At 45.2% G+C, this 19,733-nt stretch overlaps 1 protein-coding gene across 2 annotated transcripts; it reads right to left on the reverse strand.

The window, feature by feature from the left end:
• Window positions 1-3,667: 3,667 nt before the first annotated feature.
• LARP7 (La ribonucleoprotein 7, transcriptional regulator) lies at window positions 3,668-17,895 on the reverse strand. 2 transcript variants are annotated; one of them, XM_056116755.1, is made up of 13 exons: window positions 17,759-17,881; window positions 15,046-15,265; window positions 14,847-14,947; window positions 14,686-14,769; window positions 14,428-14,592; window positions 14,208-14,301; window positions 13,749-14,105; window positions 13,533-13,677; window positions 11,796-11,947; window positions 9,677-9,795; window positions 6,797-6,956; window positions 6,521-6,612; window positions 3,668-4,038 (listed from the first exon to the last, which is right to left on the reverse strand). In XM_056116755.1, exons 2-13 carry the CDS (start codon window positions 15,245-15,247, stop codon window positions 3,958-3,960), a joined length of 1,752 nt encoding a protein of 583 aa, XP_055972730.1. In that variant the 5' UTR covers window positions 15,248-15,265; window positions 17,759-17,881; the 3' UTR covers window positions 3,668-3,957. The 2 variants fall into 2 exon arrangements, with proteins under 2 accessions (XP_055972730.1, XP_055972728.1); XM_056116753.1 differs by having other exon boundaries at window positions 3,754-4,038; window positions 15,046-15,249; window positions 17,759-17,895.
• Window positions 17,896-19,733: the final 1,838 nt, after the last annotated feature.

Raw genomic sequence — 19,733 nt, forward strand, 5'->3', positions numbered from 1 at the left:
AGTACAGTGGGGAGGGTGTTTGCTTTGCACAAGGCCGACGAGGGTTCAATTCCCAGCATCTAATATCATCCCCAGGAGTAATTCCTGAGTGCAGAGGTAGGAGTCACCCCTGAGCATGGCTGGGTGTGACCCCAAAATAGAGCAAAAAAAAAAAACAAATAAAGGGACAGCAATGCAGTTTATAGAGGTTTTGGGCCACATCTGGCAGTGCTCAGGGGCTACTCTTAGCTCTGTGCTCACTCCGAGCCATGATTAGGAAACCACTTGTGGTGCAGTGGGTCAGAAGGCTTAACTGTGGCCTTATTTCTCGGGATCACTCCTGGCAGGTCTCTGGGGACCATGTGTGATGCTCGGAATCAACCTGGCCGCACGGCAGGAAAGCGCCCTACCTGCTGTACGACTGCTCTGGCCCCTCTAAATGCAGTTTTAAGTATACAATGTGTACTGCATGTTTCTGCTTTAAGATCACATTCCCGGGTCAACTTCCAGTTCAGTGCCTGGGAGTCCTGACGGACCTGGGGGACCTCATGGTGCTGGGGATCAAGCCTGGGCTTGTTCCACACAAAGCCAGAGCTCCGCCTGCTGTCTCCCTGTCCCTGCATTTTGAACTCTAATAAGGTGAAATGCAAAGTGTTAAGAGTAATTGCTCCCTGTAGGATTTAAACATTGGTGTTCAGGGCTGGAGTGATAGGACAGTGGGCAGGATACTTGTCTGTGCGCAGCTAACCCAGGCCTGATCCGCACAGAGCCAGGAGTGAGCCCTGAGCATTGCCAGGTGTAGTCCCACAGCAAACGCGGTGTTTTGTGCAATACAAAGTGACTGACCCCAACTTTGTTGGGCTTGAGCTTGTACTTCTGTGCATCTGAAAGCCTGCACATCTAATAAGTACTTCCAGGCCTATGACCAACACTGAGAGCCTGACGGTTTCTTCCCTAGGGTACGACACTAGCATCACAATTTTAGTAGCAGAGCTATTTGGGAGAGAGCTCAAGTTCCTGATTTTTTTTTCTTTTTTGGGTCAAATCCGGCAATGCTAGGGGTTACTCCTGGCTCTGAACCAGGAGTTACTCCTGGAGGTGCTCAGGGGACTATATGGTGCTCAAACCAGGTCGGCCACGTGAAAGGCAAACGCCCTCCCTGCTGTGCTATCACTCTGGCCCAAGTCCTTGAATCTGGCTGCTGCTGAGTGTGGCTCCTCTATGTCCAAACAGCAAGAAGAAATTTCCATTGGGAACTCTACCCGCAAATCAACATATATTAAACATTTCCCATGCAGTGGCTGGGTAGAGTGTCCAGAGAGGGGCGTGTCTGGCTGCCCTCCCTGCTGCCGACTCTGGTTCCCTCTCTGGCACTGCACGATCTTCCTGAGCACTTACTGCACTGATCCCTGAGCACAGAGCTACGAGTCACCCCTGAGCACTGTTGGCTTAGCCCCAACATCCACATCAAAAAAAAAAAAAAAAGAACAAAAAATGCTTACACTCATTCCTCCACTCCACCACCAGTCCATTTCCTGAAAGTCAGCTCTCATCTTTCCTTTAAAAAATAAAAATCAATTGCTGTTCTGTCTTCCAGCCAGAAATCTCACCAGCAGCCCCGGCTCCTGTTCAGTCAATCTCTGTAGGTGATCAGTCAGTGGCCTGTTCCCTTTCCTGACCGGAACTCGGCGTCCACAATCCCCTTTCCTTCTCCTCCAACTATTCGAATCTTGTTCTGCTGTTTCTGCCTTCCTCACTTCAAGTAACTGATCATTTGGGGCCAGCCAGAGAGAGAGAGAGAGAGAGAGAGAGAGAGAGAGAGAGAGAGGAGAGGGAGGGAGGGAGGGAGGGAGGGAGAGAGAGAGAGAAAGTTCCAAGAGCTGGAGAGCTCGGGCATGGCAGTTCCCAGCCCAGAGATCCTGACCATAACCTCATAACCTTGAGCAGCGCCAAATGTGGCCCCCAACAAATCAGAAAAATGGACCATTTTACATTGATTTTATTAGCTTGGTATTTCATGTTCATGATTATCTTTCACTAGCTTTTTTTGGGGGGGTGGAGGGGTGTCACACCTGGCAATGCACGGAGGTTACTCCTTGCTCTGAACTCAGGAATTACTCCTGGCAGTGCTCGGGGAACCTTATGGTATGCTGGGAATCGAACCAGGGTCAGCCATGTGCAAGGCAAACACCCTCCCTAGTCTACAATGGCTCCAGGCCCATCTTTTACTACTTTAAACCTCCAGCTGTCTACAGGGTGAATTCCTAAGCCTAACAAGCCTAATAGTAAACTCTGTAGACCAACCTTAATCTGCCTAAACCATTTTTTATCTTTTGTTTTGGTGGAGGAGGTGCTGGAGGGGGTGTCTGTGGGTGTCTGGGGGCCACTCCTGGCAGTGGTGAGGGGACTGAGGTGTTTCAGGGACCACAGGGTGCTGAGGATCCAAGCTTGGGCTCCCTCAAGCAATGCGTACACTGCAGTACGTACGGATGTACTTTCAGAGCGTGTGCAAAACCAAGCCAACTCTCCAGTCCTAGAACCACCTTCCCAGTGGCTTCTTCCCTTACCCACCTCCGTCAGCCGTTGACATTCTCAGGCACACCAGGCAACTTCCTACTGCACCAGGATTCATACAGGTGCCATTTTCTCAACTTCACACCTACAAAGAACCACCTGTGGGGTGACCACTTAGCTCACCTGCACCCTCTTCAGCAAGGACCTGTAGGCTTCCTTCTCCTGAGACTGCTGACCTAATGCCTCTGACCAAGGCTTGGCTCATCAGTGTCTGGGAACGGGAGTTCCTGGGTCTGAGAGCGCTGGTACCAAGTCGCTGACTCTGCTCCATGGCCTCTACAACGCCTCCAGTGAACAGGTGCAGAGCTGGAGCAGAGGTAACCAAACACGCTCTGCTTCATTCATTGACCCGACAGCACTCCAGGGCTGCCCAGGGAGGGACCAGGCCTGACCCTGGCTCCCCATGTGGAAAGCCCACTCAGCCCCCTGCAGCATCCATTCTGCTCCCCACTGGCTTTCTTACTCATCTACCTTGTGTTTAGTTTCGACATTTTTTTTTTTTTTGGTCTTGGGCCTTACCTGGCAGAACTCAGGACTCATTCCTGGCTCTGCACTCAGAAATGAATCCTTGCAATGTCCGGGGGAAGGGAAAGGGGGCATATGGTCTGCCAGGGGTTGAACCCAAGGTCAGCCGCGTGCAAGGCAAGTGCCCTCCATGCTGTAGTATCTCTTGGGCCCCTAGTTTTGACTTTCTGCAGTCCAAAGAATGGTGACCCAGGGTTTGTCAGCTGCTCTTGTACTTTCCTGTCAGTAAGTTGCCGGGTCCACTATTGACCTGTCTCTGATGGTGATGAGAGTGAGTCAGCCAAGGGCTTCCTCTGGAGCTGTGTTTGCAAAAAACAGAATATACCTCTGTATAAATCTACACCAAGGATAGCCAAGATTCATGAAGGAAAAAAGCGAATTCAGTGAGGATTATTATGTCATTTTTACAAATGCTGTCTTTGGTAATATAAAAACCACCAAGGCTACATGTTCAAAACACATTTATTTACTAAAGTACATATAATTTCAACAAACAAATGCTTAATGGAAAACTGTGGTATATAATGTGCCTCTTGAAAAAATTCTCCTTCCAAGTTAAGGAACAAAGTTATTTTTTTTTCTTTTTGGGTCACACCCAGCAACACTCAGGGGTTACTCCTGGCTCTGCACTCAGAAATTACTCCTGGCAGTGCTTGGGGGACCATATGGGATGCCAGGGATCAAACTCGAGCCGGCCGTGTGCAAGGCAAATGGTCTCCCCACTGTATTATCACTCCAGCCCCGTAAAGGCATTTCTTTTCATTAATTGTACATTTTAGAGAAACAATCACTATGTATTACTATAATAAAAATGGATTTTTATTTTATTTTTAATAGCTTAAGTATCCAGTGAAATATTCAGAGGTAAACCAAAACTTTTCAATCATATTCAGAAAATCTAATGTGTTTACTTGCTTGCTGAGTCTTTTCCAGTCTAATCTTCTCTGCTTTGGTGATTAACTAGAAAAAGAAATCAGAAATTAGAATGTGCTGAGTATCTTAAAAAAAAAAAAAAAAGCCATGACTAGAAAAACTGCACAAATATCCATCTCAATAAAAACCTCTTGGGGGCTGGAGCAATAGCACAGTGGGTAGGGCGTTTGCCTTGCATGCAGCCAACCCAGGTTCCATGCCCAGCACTCCATATGGTCTCCTGAGCACCACCAGGGGTAATTTTTGAGTGCAGAGGCAGGAGTAATCCCTGTGCATCACCAGGTGTGACCCAAAGAGCCAAAAAACAAACAAACACACAAACAAAAAACCAACCTTTTATTTAAAAGAGTAATGAATGATAGGGAACCCACCAACTGCTGTGTAACCCCATCAATGGCCAAAATCCAGAGACTGTAAAACCAAGCTCCCAGAAGAGAACAACGCAGAGTCTCCTACCCCCGTGCCTGGCTTTCCTCACCAGGGTGCTTTGGAGGGGGCGGGTTGAGTTTCCCTCTCCGCCCTGAGCAGAGTCCCGGCAGCTGAAGACCTCTGGGACCCAGCCACAGCCATGCTGAGATCACTCTCACACGCTAGGACAAGCCTCATGCATGAAGGAACCGGCAGAGGAACCCAGGTGTGCGGGACCCAGGGCTGAGATCTCCAAGCCTGCTTGGTTCAGGACTGTGCCTCCTCCACCTAGATCCCCCATCTTCTGGTAGCTAGACAGTTACAACCAACAACTGCCGTGTAAACCCATCAACAGCCAAGATCCAGAGACTATAAAACCAAGTTCCTAGAAGCGTGTGGAAGCATTTGCGGCCACATGACCTCTTATTGTCTAGTTCTCACTCTCAGAAAACCCGGCAGGCTACCGAGAGTATCCTGCCTGCGTATATGTCTGATTGGGAACACCTGTAAAGGTGATTAGACGCTGTCCCAAAAGCCTCCATCCCTCTTGGAGAGCCCAGCAAGCTACTAAGAGTATCCCACCCGCAGGGCAGAGCCTGGCAAGCAATCTGTGGAGTACTTGATATGCCAAAAAGAGTAACAACGATGGTCCTCATTCCCCTGACCCTGAAAGAGTCTCCAGTATGCCATCGGGCTACACTAGCATGTGACAGGGACGAGTGGAGACATGTTACTGGTGCCCGCTCAGCAAATCAATGAAGAATGGGGTGACAGTGATAGTAATAGTGAATGAGAGGCTGGAATGAGAGAATAGCAGGGAGATATTTGCCCTGAGTGGCTGACCTGGGTTGGATCCCCATATGGTTTCCTGAGCCCCGCCAGGAGTGATCTCTGAACACAGAGTCACGAGTAAGCTTTGAGCACCACTCGGTGTGGCCCCCAAACAATAACAGCAAAATTAAACTCTTCTAAAGACAGAACTCTGATGGTGTTAGTACAAGGATGAAACAACATGAGCTCTGTATGCCATGGGGACAAGTGCCAGTTCCCCCCCCCAAAAGAATTTTATAAATATAACCCCAAATCAACAAACCAAGAATTTAGGGACCATGACTTTTTTTGTTCTTGAGTCACACCAGTGGTGCTGTTTCTGGGCCACAGTAGTGGTGCTCAGGGAAACATACAGGGTGCCAGGCACTGAATCAAGGTTGAGGGCAATGCCTTGCTTGCTGTATTTTTTCTTGTTTAAGGATGGTCTTTTAAAGTGCTAACCAATTAAAAGAAAAAAAGATCTCCCAGGTGTTTATTATGTACATTAAAAATCTTCATAGTGGAGCTGGAGAAACAGTACAGCATGAAAGGCACTTGCCTTGCACACAGCTGACCAGGATTCGATCCCAGGCATCCCCGAGCACCGCCAAGAGTAATTCCTGAGTGCAATCAGGAGTCACTGAGTATTGCTGGGTGTGACTCAAAAACAAACAAACAGAATCTTCATAATAATATGAGCTATTTGCCCAATTTTGTCAAAGCCAAAAGGTCTTCTAAGACTCACATAATTTGGTTTAAACAATAAACTTCAGAGTTCACTAACGATAATTACTATGTTAGTATCATTTAAAATGAATCATGAAAGACATGTTTCAAATTAATATCTAAGCTTGTTTATATTACTTGTTGATTACCAAGAAAGCACAGCATGGCTGTGGAGAATGCCATGTATACAGCGCCTCAGTGAAGCTGCAGAGGCTTCTGTCTGAAGGACAAGAAGGAAGAGTGGAGGGTGAGGGCACCTGGCCTGCATACAGACAAGCCCACTTTGATCCACTGGACATCTCCAAGAGCGAACTCTGCATACAGTCACACAGAGCTAAGAGTAGCCCCTGGCCCCCACGGGACTCCAGCAGCATGGGTGGAGGCCAACCCCGCCCCCCACAGGCAAATTTGCACATTACATTTAAAAAAGAGAAACAACTTTAATATACCCTGCATTTTTTTTGTTATTTCAGGACCACAGGTTACTAACCTTTCAGAAGACGATCAACGTCTGGGAAATAAGCAAGATTATCTTAGCAAAAACAAAATACATCAATTGATTTACCTTCTCAGTACCTCTCTTCTTTTCCCGAGGTTGATTAAGTTTGGCTTGTCTATCTACCAAAATCTTCTGCCAGTACCTCTGCTCATGGTCACCTTAGAAACAACCAAAATCACCGATCACATGAGGAAACATAGCTGAGGAATCTTCCCGTCTCAGTAGGAGAAGGAAAATAATTCTCTGATGACACTGAAAGCCACTGTGGGTACATTCCCATATAGTGAAATTACTGTGACCATCCCACAAGAAGAGTGAATACAGGAGTCCGGGAAGTTTTACCAGAAAGGATCTCGAGTTTCCAGCAGTGCTTCTTTTTAATTTCTGCATATGCATTAATGACTGCCTGGGCATCCTCAGGAGTTTTGAATCGGGCGTGGCACTCTGTGTCTCCTTCCAGCAAATCAACATATACAACTTCTGAGATGGCTGCCAAAGTATCCTGCCGCAGAATTTAGAAAGACTTAAGGAATAAGCACAATAGCTTCCAGAATAATTTTAATATTATCCCAAAGGCTCGGACAGAATGCATTATATAGATAATATGCAGCCCTCAATGAGGGAGGCTAACCTGCATCAAATATCTCTCGTAAACACACACACAAATGTTCTTCAAAACTGACTGGAAGAAGATGAAAACTAACGCCACATCAACTCGTAACTTTTCTGTTCGCTCATATCCTTTGCATTTTAGCCAGAACAGCTCTATGGCAACCGCATACATAGGCAGAGCAAATGGACGAGTACTTCCCTGCACCCCCAAATCAAGAAGAGGAAGGTTCCACACCAACAAAGGGTCTGTGCAGTTTTTGTGTGGAGAAAAACACAATATGAAAACCAGTAATACACACAGACCCACACCTTTTTATTTTTCCAGGAAAAACTAAACCTTTGACAACTATTCATGGAGAAGAAGGGTCATCTACCTGGCTGCCTATCAGGACCTATCTTCCCCTCCCCCCGCCCCCCTTGCCCCCCCCCCCCCCACCTTTGATGAAACTTGGAAAACTTACTTACAGCTCCTACAGACCATAGAAATACAGGCCCATGGTTCTTTCGGATACAATGCCTAAGTAACCTCTTCTAAACACTTAATGGTCACCCTGCAAAGCACAATTTCACCTACAGAGCCTGCTGTGAGGGCAAATTAACAAGATTCCTGCATTTCTAATGACCTGCTCTGGGGAGTCACAGCAGGTTGGAGAGTACACAAAGCAATTATGCAGGAATGTTACACTAATTCTAAATTCATCAACTTCCATTCATAAAGTTCAAGAAATCACTGGAGATTCCCAGGGAAAGAAGGCTTTAGTCATCTCCTTCACCCTTTTTGGCTATTTCAAATTTCAAACCAAAACTAATTTAAATGCTAATGTAGATCGCTTCAGATGCTTAATTTTTAGATTCAGAAGTACAGAAAGAACTGAGCTAGAGCAAGTATTATTTCATCAAAGAATAACAAGAAATGTATATTTGTCATAGACAGCCAATAAGTGATAAAAATTTAAGCAGAAAATAGGTCATCAAACTGGTGAAATTTGAAGAATTTACTAAGAGTAGTGACTTTTTATAACCAATTCATCAGATTACAACAATTCAAAAGATATTTACTAAATATCCATTATAATCAGGCTAATCTTCCATTTAAAACCTGCTAAGAATGACAAATTAGTGTAATAACCTCATGGGCAAGTCAGAGAGCAGTAACCATCTGAGCTTTTGTTCCAGTAAAATATAAGTCATGAACTTACTTAAAGCTGTTATTTAACAAGTTTGAGATCATAAATGAAGAATCTGTGATTAACACAATACAATAACTACTGAAATAACAAGAACTATTTGAAAATGTAATTTAGATCTTGGTTAATAATTTCAAATGCAAATGTTGAGTAATTTTTCTATTAATTTTTTTGCTATCTAATGACAACTAGCATTTATATCCTCAATAATTTTTGTCTTTTTCTCTGAAATTCTTTATTACTAAGGTACCTCAAATGCAAGCTGATTACACCATCACTTTGGTAGCGACCAAGTCATGTCATTATCTTAAAATTGAGAAATCTAATTTAAGAAAGAGAATCTTAAATTTATGGCAGCAATAGCTACAGGATTTTAGGTTAAGGTTTTGGATATAGTACTTATTGATGACAACAATCCAAATTATGCAGATGATCAAATGTGGGTCTTATGCAAAACCAAAGTAACAGAACATACAGTGCTAAATGTCAGTAAAACAACTTATAAAAATATGCAATGTTTTAGAACATTTGTATAAAAATGTCCCTATATTTAAATGGTTGGGGAGGGGAGTAAAAAAGATATATAATTTTTACACAAAGGACACTCAATAAATACTGCTGTGTAAGAAATGTGGAAGGCTACAAACCATACACTGTGTTTTTTTGACAGTAAACTGTTATAGTTTAAACTAGATTTATTTGCACATGAATAAACAAATTTTGCTTTAAACTTTTCTAATTGCTACAGTATTTTAAAGCAATCACCATGGATTAAAAATACAGTTTTCTGTTTTTCTGGTTTTCCAAGAGGTGCTTTTTAGCAGGCTCAGGGGCCCCTTCCGGCCATTATCAGAGGTGTGTGATCAACACCTGCCCCTCCTAAGACAGAATATTGAAAGTGAGTCCCTGGAATGGAAACAAATGGTAGTCTTAAACCAATTCTAATGCTGATTCGATCTTAAAAAAGCAGCTTTGGTCACAAAGCATTTTTCAAAAAATCCACTCTCTCTGAAAATAAAAATAGTCTTCTAAAAAACTGAGTATTGTGAAGGTATTTTACTACATCTTATTACTTTGAGTTCCAATGCTTAGGACACAGTTGTCTTTTGAACTACACTGTCATCATCAGGGACACCTATAAAACATAAGCCACGGATTGTAATCTTCCTCACAAAGAAGTGTGCTGAAACTCCGTTCACTCCAATTTGTTCCCGTGAAGTTTAGTCTTCAGATTGCGTATCATGTCAAATTTAAGAATCTCTGTGGCATCAGAACTTTGTAAGTTATTTACTAAGAGGAAGAAATTCTTATTGTTTTACATATTCAAAATTCTTTCACACAAGGAAGGTTTCAAAAGAGAGGGCTAACAACTCTGGGGTTCGGTGGGCAGACAGACAGACAGACGGGGTGCAGAAAGCATTACCCTGATGAGCTTCCTGCCAGGCAGAGGGACAGCGCTGAGAATCTTCACAATTACTCCGCTCACAAACTGCGGGCCGGGTGCATGAACCTTCTCCTGGGGTCCACGCTCTTCACTGTTTGCTACCGATTTGAAAAGAAAAAGACAAGAAATAAAGCATCTCTCTTATGCTGACAACACACTAGCAATACCACTTCAAAAAGACACTGAGTTCTTAGCCTGGTATCTATGTCATTAACATTATTATTATTGCTATTGTTAATTTATGGGCTATAACCTAGTGGTGCTCAGGGGATTAAACTCCGTGTTGGGGGTCAAACCTGGGTAGGCCAAATGCGAAGCAAGTGCCTGAACCTCTGAATTGACTCTCCACACCATAATTTAAAATTTAACTTTAAAACATTTAACTAAAAGAATTATGTCCATCCAAGCCTGTGCCCTTAAGCAGGTAAAAATTTACTTCCTATTGCTTATGACAACACAAAGGCAACTGGAATTATAAAAAGTCAATTTGTGATTTAAAAAAAAAATAAGCCACGGGCCAAACTGCTTATAGCAGATTACTGTGACATAAAATACAAAAATCTTAATCTCATAAAATGCAAAATGCCACCGTTAAAACACCGTGAAAATGTATACTTTTAGTGATAAAGATAAAAAAAATACTAATTATTCTGCAAGGATCTTGTTACAATTTGTTCCTGTTTATGTTTCCTGACACTGGAATGAAAGGTAAAAAAACTGCTGTAGTTGCAGACCTGCTCACTTCATAAAAAGGCATCCCTAGGAAAGGCACCCGTTAGACTCAGCCCTGCAGAAGGCAAGAGCTTCATGGACATTCAACAACATAGGGGATTCCTAGCCCGGCAACCAGTTTTGCAAGGAGCATCAAGGCAGCTTCTTTCCAGGCCAGGAGGATGCTCAGCTCGGGCACTGAGAGTTCGAACTGACAGTGGGTTCGCTCAGTCGCTATGGCCCTCCACTAGATGAAGAAAGGTAGGCTTCCTCCTGGCTTACTACATGACCTCATGTGTTTACAATAATGAATTGTCTGTGGATAAAACACTTTGTATTTTTATATTTTAAAGGCATATCATATCTTCCATTAAAATTTTTTAAATTCTTGGATGGGGTGTGGGGGGGGGAGGTATACTGGGATCATTGGTGGCGGAGAATGGGCACTGGTGGAAGGATGGGTACTGAGCACTGTATGACTAAACATAACCACAAAAGTTTGTAAGTCTATAACTGCACCTCTAGGGGATCCATTACAAAAAAAATAAATTAGTTAAAAAAATTTTTTTAAGTTCTCTTCACTCTTAATAAATTTTACATTTGTGGATTTTACCTGTTTCATGTGAACTTATATATTAGCACAGAATTAAAAAAAACACTATTTATGAAAAGGAAGACATGATAACCACAATAAGACCCAAATACAAAATAAAATTTAGTGCAATCTAGTTTATATACCGAGGTTAAAAATTTACAAGAATAGGCATTATATTGTACTAAATGATTTAAATTTATTACAGAGGTTAACATCATATAGCAATCAATCATCACAAACTGATTTCTGTTTTTTTGGTGCTGTTGCTTTGGGGCGACTCCCAGCATTGCTCAGGGCTTACTCCTTGCTCTGCACTCAGGAATCACTCCTGGTGGGGCTGGGGGACCATATGGGGTGCTGGGGACTGAATCCCGATCAAATAACTGTGTGCAAGGCAAAATCACTCTCTCTCTCTCTCAAACTGACTTCTATTGACTTATGTTATCCTAATAATTTCATTTGCTAATCCGAAGGTTGGTGGGGGTGGAAAGGGAATACGGGTGGGGGTGGAAAGGGAATACGGGTGGGTGGGTGGATGGGTGGTAATTGGGGGATAACACTGTATGCCTAAAAAAACTCTATTTGGAACAACTCTGTAAATGACTGCATCTTAATAAATACATTTAAAGGAAAAAAAAAAGGATATGCCCTTCAAAAAAATTTTTATAACAAGAAATCAGTAGTTGTTCTAATGATGACTATCAAATTTTAAAACGTTTATCCCATAATGCCGCAGACATTTTGTTGAGAATATCAGTAATTTGCAACATCCCTAAAATCAGTCACTTTTACCTTTTTCATTTTTTATTTCAGACTTATTAGAAACTCCATGCTCTGTCTCCATTTCCGATTCCAATTTTATTTGGGATATTGTTTTCTTTAAAGATGCCATGCTGGCTTTTTGCAGCGCTAAATACTCTTTTTTCAAATCCATCCATTCACTCCTGTAATGGAAAAAAAAAAAGAAACCAAACAAACAGCGATGCTTTTGAAATACTGATAACAGATAACTCAATATATAACCCCAGTGACTTGCAACTCTTCCTCAACTTTTCTGTTTTTAAACACACACTAAATGATTTCCTGAGTTCTAAGTCCATCAAGTAAAAGCAAACACAAGCCACCCTTGCACCAACATTCAGATTCAGTGTTTAAAAATCTTCAATTACTGAGCAAGCTTAGCTGCAGAGAGCTGGATTTGTAAAAATAAAAGTTTAAATTAATTAACCAACTAGTAACATTTACTAGGACAGTGGGGCATTTGGGAGAAAAGACTAAAATTTAAAGATTACTTGTTAAAACTGTTTCCCATTAGAGAGATAACATTCCTCAGTATTTACTTGAATCAAAAGGAATGCTAAGAAGAAAATAACACCCCATGGAAGCAATTTATTTATTTACATACATTTAACATGTAGATGTTTCTTCAAACAGCTCCAGCTCCTCTAGATAGGAACACAATGCCTCCGCAGGCTCTGCAGGGCACTCATTGTTAACCTAATCTAGGCCATCAAACAGGCAGATAGGGGATTTTCTTAAAGAGGAGGATATTTTGTGGTAATGGTTTTAGCTGTTAACATTGACATTTGTATACTTCAAAAAAGGCAAAAAAAAAAAGTCTCCAGACCCACCCAGGATCATACATTCCCTGAGAGCTGATACATTAAAATAACAAAAGGCTCTTGTAATGATTCTCCGAGATAAAAAGGCAAAAGGAATTCAGGAGTTAAGAATAGTATAAATACGAGTGCTGAGGTCTTTGCATTTTAACCTTCTGAGAGAGAGAGCCCAGCTGTTTGTGAAGTGGATCTGGAAGGTTAGGAAACACTTCCCTTCTCAGCAAAGGTATGTGCCGGGCTCCTCGGGGTTCTGTGCTGGGCTGGATGTGGTGGACTCCCTTTGACTTGAACATGGGAGTGCTTTCTGTGTTCTCAGAGAGTAAGTGCTTCCATGTTTGAGTAGAAGTGAGTCCAAAGGCTTCCTCCCTGCAAGGCGGCCGCCTCCGTGCGCAGGCCCAGCGGTCCCCTTTGCTTTAACCTGGGGGCACCTGCTGTGTACGACAGAAGTGCTTCCATGTTTCAGTGGAGGTGTCCCCGGCGGCATCCCCCCAAGGTCAGGCTTCCTGACCTGCCCGAGGCCACTGGCGCAGACTAGGCTTCCCACCACTTAAACGTGGATGTACTTGCTTTGGCACTAGAAAAGTAAGTGCTTCCATGTTTTAGTGATGGTAAGTCTTGCATGTACGTGTCCCCAGCTCCCGCCGGCACCGCGCTGCCTGTCTTTTCTCTGTGCCCGATCAGGAGCACCCACGACTTTAACATGGAGGCACTTGCTGGGACCTGACCGAATAAGTGCTTCCATGTTTTAGTGTGGTGGTTCCTGCCCGCTCCACCGCCGGCCGCGGCCCACGCAGACCTCTGTGACAGGCCATTACTGTTGCTAATCTGCAACTCTGTTCAGTTCACACTGGAATTGCACTTTAGCAATGGTGATGGAGTGTGCCGGTGCCCGCGACCCCGACCCACTTACTTGGACAGTACACGCAGAGGGATCACCTCTTCTCCCATTTTGTGCCTCTCCTTATGCTTCTTCTTGTGCTTCCGTTTTGTTTTGGAGAGCGACCCATCTTTGATGTCTCCTGTATCCTTCTCCTCTTCCGTGGAAACTTCTAAGTCTAAGAAAATTTTGGTTAAAATTGTTAAAATATACATACTATGTTAAAATCAAAATTTATTCTGATCTAACCTTTGTTTTCTTTGGAGCTTTCTGAAGTCTCTTTTTTAATGTCTTCTTTCGGAGCCGTTTTCTTTACTTTGGACGCTGGATTCCCTTCTGTGTCTTCAGAGTTACTTCGCTTCCTTTTTCCTGCTCTGACTAGAGGTAAGCCGGACGCTTCGGCCTTCTCCCGTTTTTTCTTTTTCTTCGAGGGTGGCTTCTGGGGTTCAGGAGCCTCCGTTTCGGAGCCGTCCGAGGTGGGCCTAGATCTTTTCACTTTGCAGACATTCTCTTTACTTACTTCCACATCCGCGTTCGAGTCTTTGGCCTGCATGTTGTCTTCCTTCTTCATTCGGCCTTTCTTCTTCTTTTTCTTCTTCTTTTCTTCTGTAACAATAGTGTTATATTTTTTTGGTCCAATTTTACTAAGATGCTTAACAATAAATTTTCTTACTTATTACAAAATTACAAGTAAATGGTACTTTTTACCTGCTACCCTGAGACCTGGAATCGGCTTATTTTTCACTGTCTTAGGAAATATACCCGGTTTTCTTGGCGCTTCTTCTGGGGGGTTGTTAAGGAACTGAAATGATTGTAAGTAAAATGGTTATTATCTGTATATTTAATACTTTAGCTAATTTTATTTACCCTGTTTTTTTTTTTTTTTTTTTTTTTTTTTTTTTAGGTTCTGGTTCTGGCAGACTTTTACCTCAATAGCTTTTGCGGCTTGTTCTTTTGTTTCAAATTCCACAAATGCAAATCCCTTTGGATCTCCTGTAGATTTATAATGTGGTATGCTAACATAAACAACATTACCACATTTTCCAAACACTCTTTCAATCCAGCTGTGGTTAACATTTTTGGGAAGTAATTCCTATAATAACAAAGCACATTTAATAAGTGAGCATTTATTCTGAAGGTTAATAAAGGTTTTTGTTGCATTAAGATGTCCAGTTGTATGACTTACCACATACACTGTCCGCTCATCCTCATCCTTTGGTCTTTCCCCCAGAGGTTTTTTCCTCCTTATTCTGGTGCCTTCTAAGTCCAGCTTAAATGAAGATTTAAGGTTAAATTGAGTAAAAGGTGATATATATAGATTACAACTATTAAACTGGTAATTCTTACCTCTACAACAGCTGAACTTTTCAGTGCTCTGGCTATTAATTTCCCATCTGTGGTCAATTTTTTCATTTTATTAAAAGACACAAGAAGTGATATATCAACATCTAAACAGAAAGGTAAAAATTCATATAAATTATCAGCTATGAATTCTGTGTAAGTAATTGTTTTTCTTTTCAGTCGTGGCCGAAAATTTAGAACTTACACCCATCCCTAGATTTTTCGATCTGCTCCCGAAGAAATCTATCCTTGTGAAGATTTGCATCACCAAACCAGAAGTCCACTTGCTTGGCAATATCGGCCAGCACCTGTTTAACTCTAGACCTTTTCTTTTTTTCTACTTCCTTTTTCTTCTCACTGCTTTCCTCTTCCATGGCCTTTTCTTGATTCCCACTTTTTGTTTCCATTCCTGTGAATGAGGGGAGCTGGGGACAAACATGAGGGTATTTTTAACCTTAAATATACAAATATTTTACATGATGGTGCATGATAAAATTCTATAGTTGTAGTAAAACTATTAAACATTTTCATGTTTGTGTGGTAGTACAAAACCCACAGGTCCCCAGGGCAAGGAGTGTGACTTGAGTCCAGCCCCCTTTACCAAAGAAACCTGGGTACCAGAAAGGAATTCAGTGACAAGGAATTTGGCTTGAGTTATGTTTACACCACTGCTTCTGTGGGGGGGTGGATGTCACTCCTGGTGTAGGATTATAGAGTTTTCCTTTACACTATCATATTAACATTTTCTCTCAACTTCTGTGCAGCAATCCCCATCCTTATTACTTTGCAAGCTTAACCTTTCAGTCACAAGGATGCTTTATTCCTTAGAAACATGACCTATCTGGTTCCCTCACTTCAAGTGCTGTGCTTACATGTCACCAGAGGTAGCCCATATATATATATATATATATATATTTATACACCCTTATTTCGGGACTGTATTTCTAGGCTGATCACTCTTCCCTACCTTTTTGCTTGTCACCTACCATTATGTAATATATCCCTTAGGTTCTCATACATAGACATTTGAAAATGTATTGAATTGTCATCTATTGAAGCAAAGGAGGAATGCCTGAAAATAACCTCAGTCTGCCATAACATGGTTTCCTTGGGAAAATTAAAATAGAAAAGATGTGTCTTATTGTGGTCCTTATCTCTGGGGAAGCTGCCTATCTATACAAAAGCCTGTTTATATTGGAAAAGTGCAGGAGAGACAGTAGACCTGGGACTTGGATGATATGATGGAATTCTTAATATACAGTCTGCTTTGGTAACTGTTAGGCTTCAGCAAGCAGCATCAGCTTGAAGGATGCATGAGCCAGAAGATAGTTTTAGTGGCCGAAACATCCTGTTTCATAAGCTAATGCATGGTTCCAGGGGCACTGAGTCAGGAGCAGTTTCTGAGATCCACCCAGATCTGGCCCAGAAACTCTTGCCTACAATCTGCAATCTTGAAAAGCAGTTGTGGGGGACTGAGCATGAGCCTCGCATGCAGGAGTGTGGTTCAATCGCTGACACTATTGGTCACTCAGGAGCACTGCCAGGAGTGACCCCAAGCCACGGTAGGTAACAGAAAAGTGACTAGCAGCAGTTTTTGTTAGTCTCAGACCTAAAAGTCACCAACACTGAACAAAAGTGATGTCATTTCATAACCCCAAATCAAACATCTTTGGGGAGGTGTGGGGGGAGAGGCCACACCCAGCAGGGTGCTCAGGGCTTACTTTTGGTTCTGCTCAGGTAATCACTTCTGGTGAGGCTTGGGGGACCACGTGGGGTGCCCCACATGAACTTGGGGAGAGGGCATGCAAGGAAACAACCACCCTACCCACCAGCCCCTCTTCTACCACTTGTATTTTACAGAGGGCCAAACCTGAAGTGTGTTGGCCACAGCTACTAAAGTTTCTGGTCCGTTAGACTGCCAGGTGGCCTATTAGTTTAAGCTCTTGACTCAAACCCGGAACCTAAATAAATTCCATGTAATTTTTGGTTGGTTTCAATGACACCTTGTGAACCATTAAAAATTCTGTAAGTTCCAAAGCGCTCACACAAACAGATGACGAGTACAAGGCAAAAGTCTTACTTAAACCTGGGAACTGGCAAAGCATTTAAGAACCAGTTCAAAGGAGACCTCAAAACGCAGACAGGTCTAAGCAGCAAGAGCCTGGATGGGGGATGGGATGGGGGGGGTGCAAAACTTCGCTAGCAGACGCAAAACCTGTTAGGCCATAACTGCAGAATGAATGAGCTGCAGGGCGAATCTGCATAAGTTAACAGCATTTGTAGAGTTCGGCTGCAAATGAGCTCAATGACAAGGAAAGGCCGAGATGAGCTGCAAACGAGCGCTAATGCAAGACAACCGGCCTTATTTATTATCTTTTTAGTTCCTTGACGAGGAATCAAGGAACCCCAGACCATCTCCAACCACCCCCCCCAAAAAAAAAGTCATCCTGCTTCAGTTCTTTCCCACCACCACGCCCCCGAAATACATGCATTAACTCCCTCCACAGTGCACTGCACCCCGGACCGAGCACTTATTACCACCCCCGTTCGACGGCCGGACTCCCGGTAACCAGGACCCGAGAGTCCACACCCCCATGGGAGCCCATATCCTCCCTCTCCGCGCGCAGCCTGGGCGCCAGCCCGGTTCGAGAAATCCCATTGGCCCCTCTCGGCCCCCGTCCCCCCACCTCTCCGACGCCCGCAAAGGCTGGCCGGGGCGAGGGCGCCCCCTCTCGCTCGGGCCCGGAACTAAGCGGGCGGCAGAAGGGCTTCTGCGCGTGCGCACAGAAGCTGCAAAGGCGCGGCGGGGCAACGGAGCGGGGGGCGGGGCGCGACCGAAGGCACAGCAGGGAACAGAGCTGCGGGGAGTCCGCCCGCCGAGGAGACCCGCCCGTGGACCTAGAAACCCCTCCGCTCACCTCCCCGGCTGCAGGCCCCGAGGCCGCGTCCTTCCGCCCTTTTCCGTCTCCTCAGCTTCAGGGTGGCGGTGGCGTTCGCGTCATAGGAGGAGCGACGCCGCGCTCCGCTTCGCTTCCCCGAGAGGCGGGCCTGAGGCGTCGCGCGGCGTCTCCGTGACGTCACGGGAGTGGCCGGGCTCCGAGGGGCGTGGCACCGGAGGTTGGGTGGGGCGGGGGGGCCGGTTAGGCGGGGCGCCCGCCAGAGAGGGACGTGATTGGCTGCCAGGGGAAAGGGGCGGGCCTAGCTCTGGGACCCCCTCTGTGGCCGTCCCCGATTGATGACGCACGGGCGTTCGCGGGAGAAATTCGAAAGTGTATTCTGTGTGATCTGATCCGGCAGAGGGACTGACAGTGTTTTGAGGGGTGAATTCACGCCGGGATTGCAGCGTGCGCCGCCTGGCCGGTCTGGGGCGGAGGGACGGAAGAGTCTGCTGCTGCAGAAGCCGAGCGGTAAGGGCGCCGAGTGGAAGCCCCGCCGCCGGGCGGAGCCCCTGCAGCCGCGGGTTCCCCGTCGTCTCCGCCGTGCCTGGGCCCCGGCCCCGCCGCTCCTCTCGCTCCGTGCACACCTAGACAGGGGCCGCGGGAAGCATCTGTGTTGTCCCGGGGCCTGACAAGCGTCCTGCGGCGTGTGCCGGCCCCAGGATCGGAGCACGGAGAACCACGGTCCTCGGAGGCACGGCCTGGAGGCCTCAGAAGGCGGCGTTGGGGGCGGGGCGGGGGGTAGGGTGTCGCTCCTCGGAGGCGTTTCCTCCTGGGCAGACTGTGGGTCCTGCCTGTTCCCGAGCCCAGGGACACCCGGAAGATTTGATCTCCCCGCGAGCGTCGTGAGCGCAACGCCTGGACCTGGCAGCGTCCAGGGCAGCGCGGGCACAGACGGCCCCTGTGGTGTTTCTGGACCTCGCTGCAGAGCGTGTCCACGCCTCGGCCCGGACAGCGTGGGGGAGTCTTCCCTGGGGGCGTGGGCGCACACTTGGCCTCCTGCCAGACGCGGGGAGATGAGTGACCCCCTCAGTGCACTCCTCAGAGTTCCCGCGTGATGCCCGGCTGTCCCCTCGTTCCCCCAGGGGGCCCCTGCTGGGAAATCACTCCCGTGTCTCTCCTGGGTTAAAGGTTATTACCCCTTAGAGGTTAGCCCTTCAGTGCTTCGGGGAGTCTACGGGTCGTTCCAGAGAGGGCCCCTCTTACTCCTGGTTTTGTTTGTTTTGGGGCCACGCCGGACTTGCTCAGGGGAATACTCAGGAATCAGCCCTGGGGGGTTGGGGGGACCCTACGGGAGGCCCAGGATTGAACCCGGGTGGGCCCCTGCAAGGCGGGTGCTCGACCCGCTGTGCTGTCACTCCAGTTCTCCTTTCATACTTTAGTTATTCATCACGCCCTCTAGACTGAAAAATGCCCTGAGATTAGAAAGATACTTTGTTTATTTTATTTTGGTTTTGGGGCCAAGCCCAGTGGTGCTCAGAACTTATTCCTGGCTCTGCGCTCAGGAGTCACTTCTGTCAGTCCATATGGGATACCAGAGATCGAATCCGGGTTGGCAGCGTGCAAGGCGAGCGCCCTACCCACTGTACTACCTTTCCAGCCTCATGGTTTGTTCATTTTAGTGTCTCGGCATAGGCTAGTATCTGACTAGTATTTTCTGAACAATATAGGTAACAAATAATGTGTAGGTACCCTATTTGGTGGTTGCTTTTCTTTTTGTTTTGTATAAAGGAGGATCAGACCCAGATGAGCTTTGTGTGGGCCCCATCAGTCTTCCCGGGTTGAGTTTTCAAACTTGAATAGGTATTGCTAATCGTCTACAGGCTAGCTAAAACTGTGTGGTTACCCCAGGCTTTCTGACTTATAGGTTTGGGGTGGGGCCCAAGATCTAGAATTTTTCTTTCTCAGATGGTGCTATTAAAGCTGCTGTTCCAGGATTCATACTTTTTTTTTTTCT

This window comes from Sorex fumeus, unplaced genomic scaffold (genome assembly GCF_029834395.1).
Source record: "Sorex fumeus unplaced genomic scaffold, SorFum_2.1 ptg000033l, whole genome shotgun sequence".
Classification (NCBI taxonomy): Eukaryota; Metazoa; Chordata; class Mammalia; order Eulipotyphla; family Soricidae; genus Sorex; species Sorex fumeus.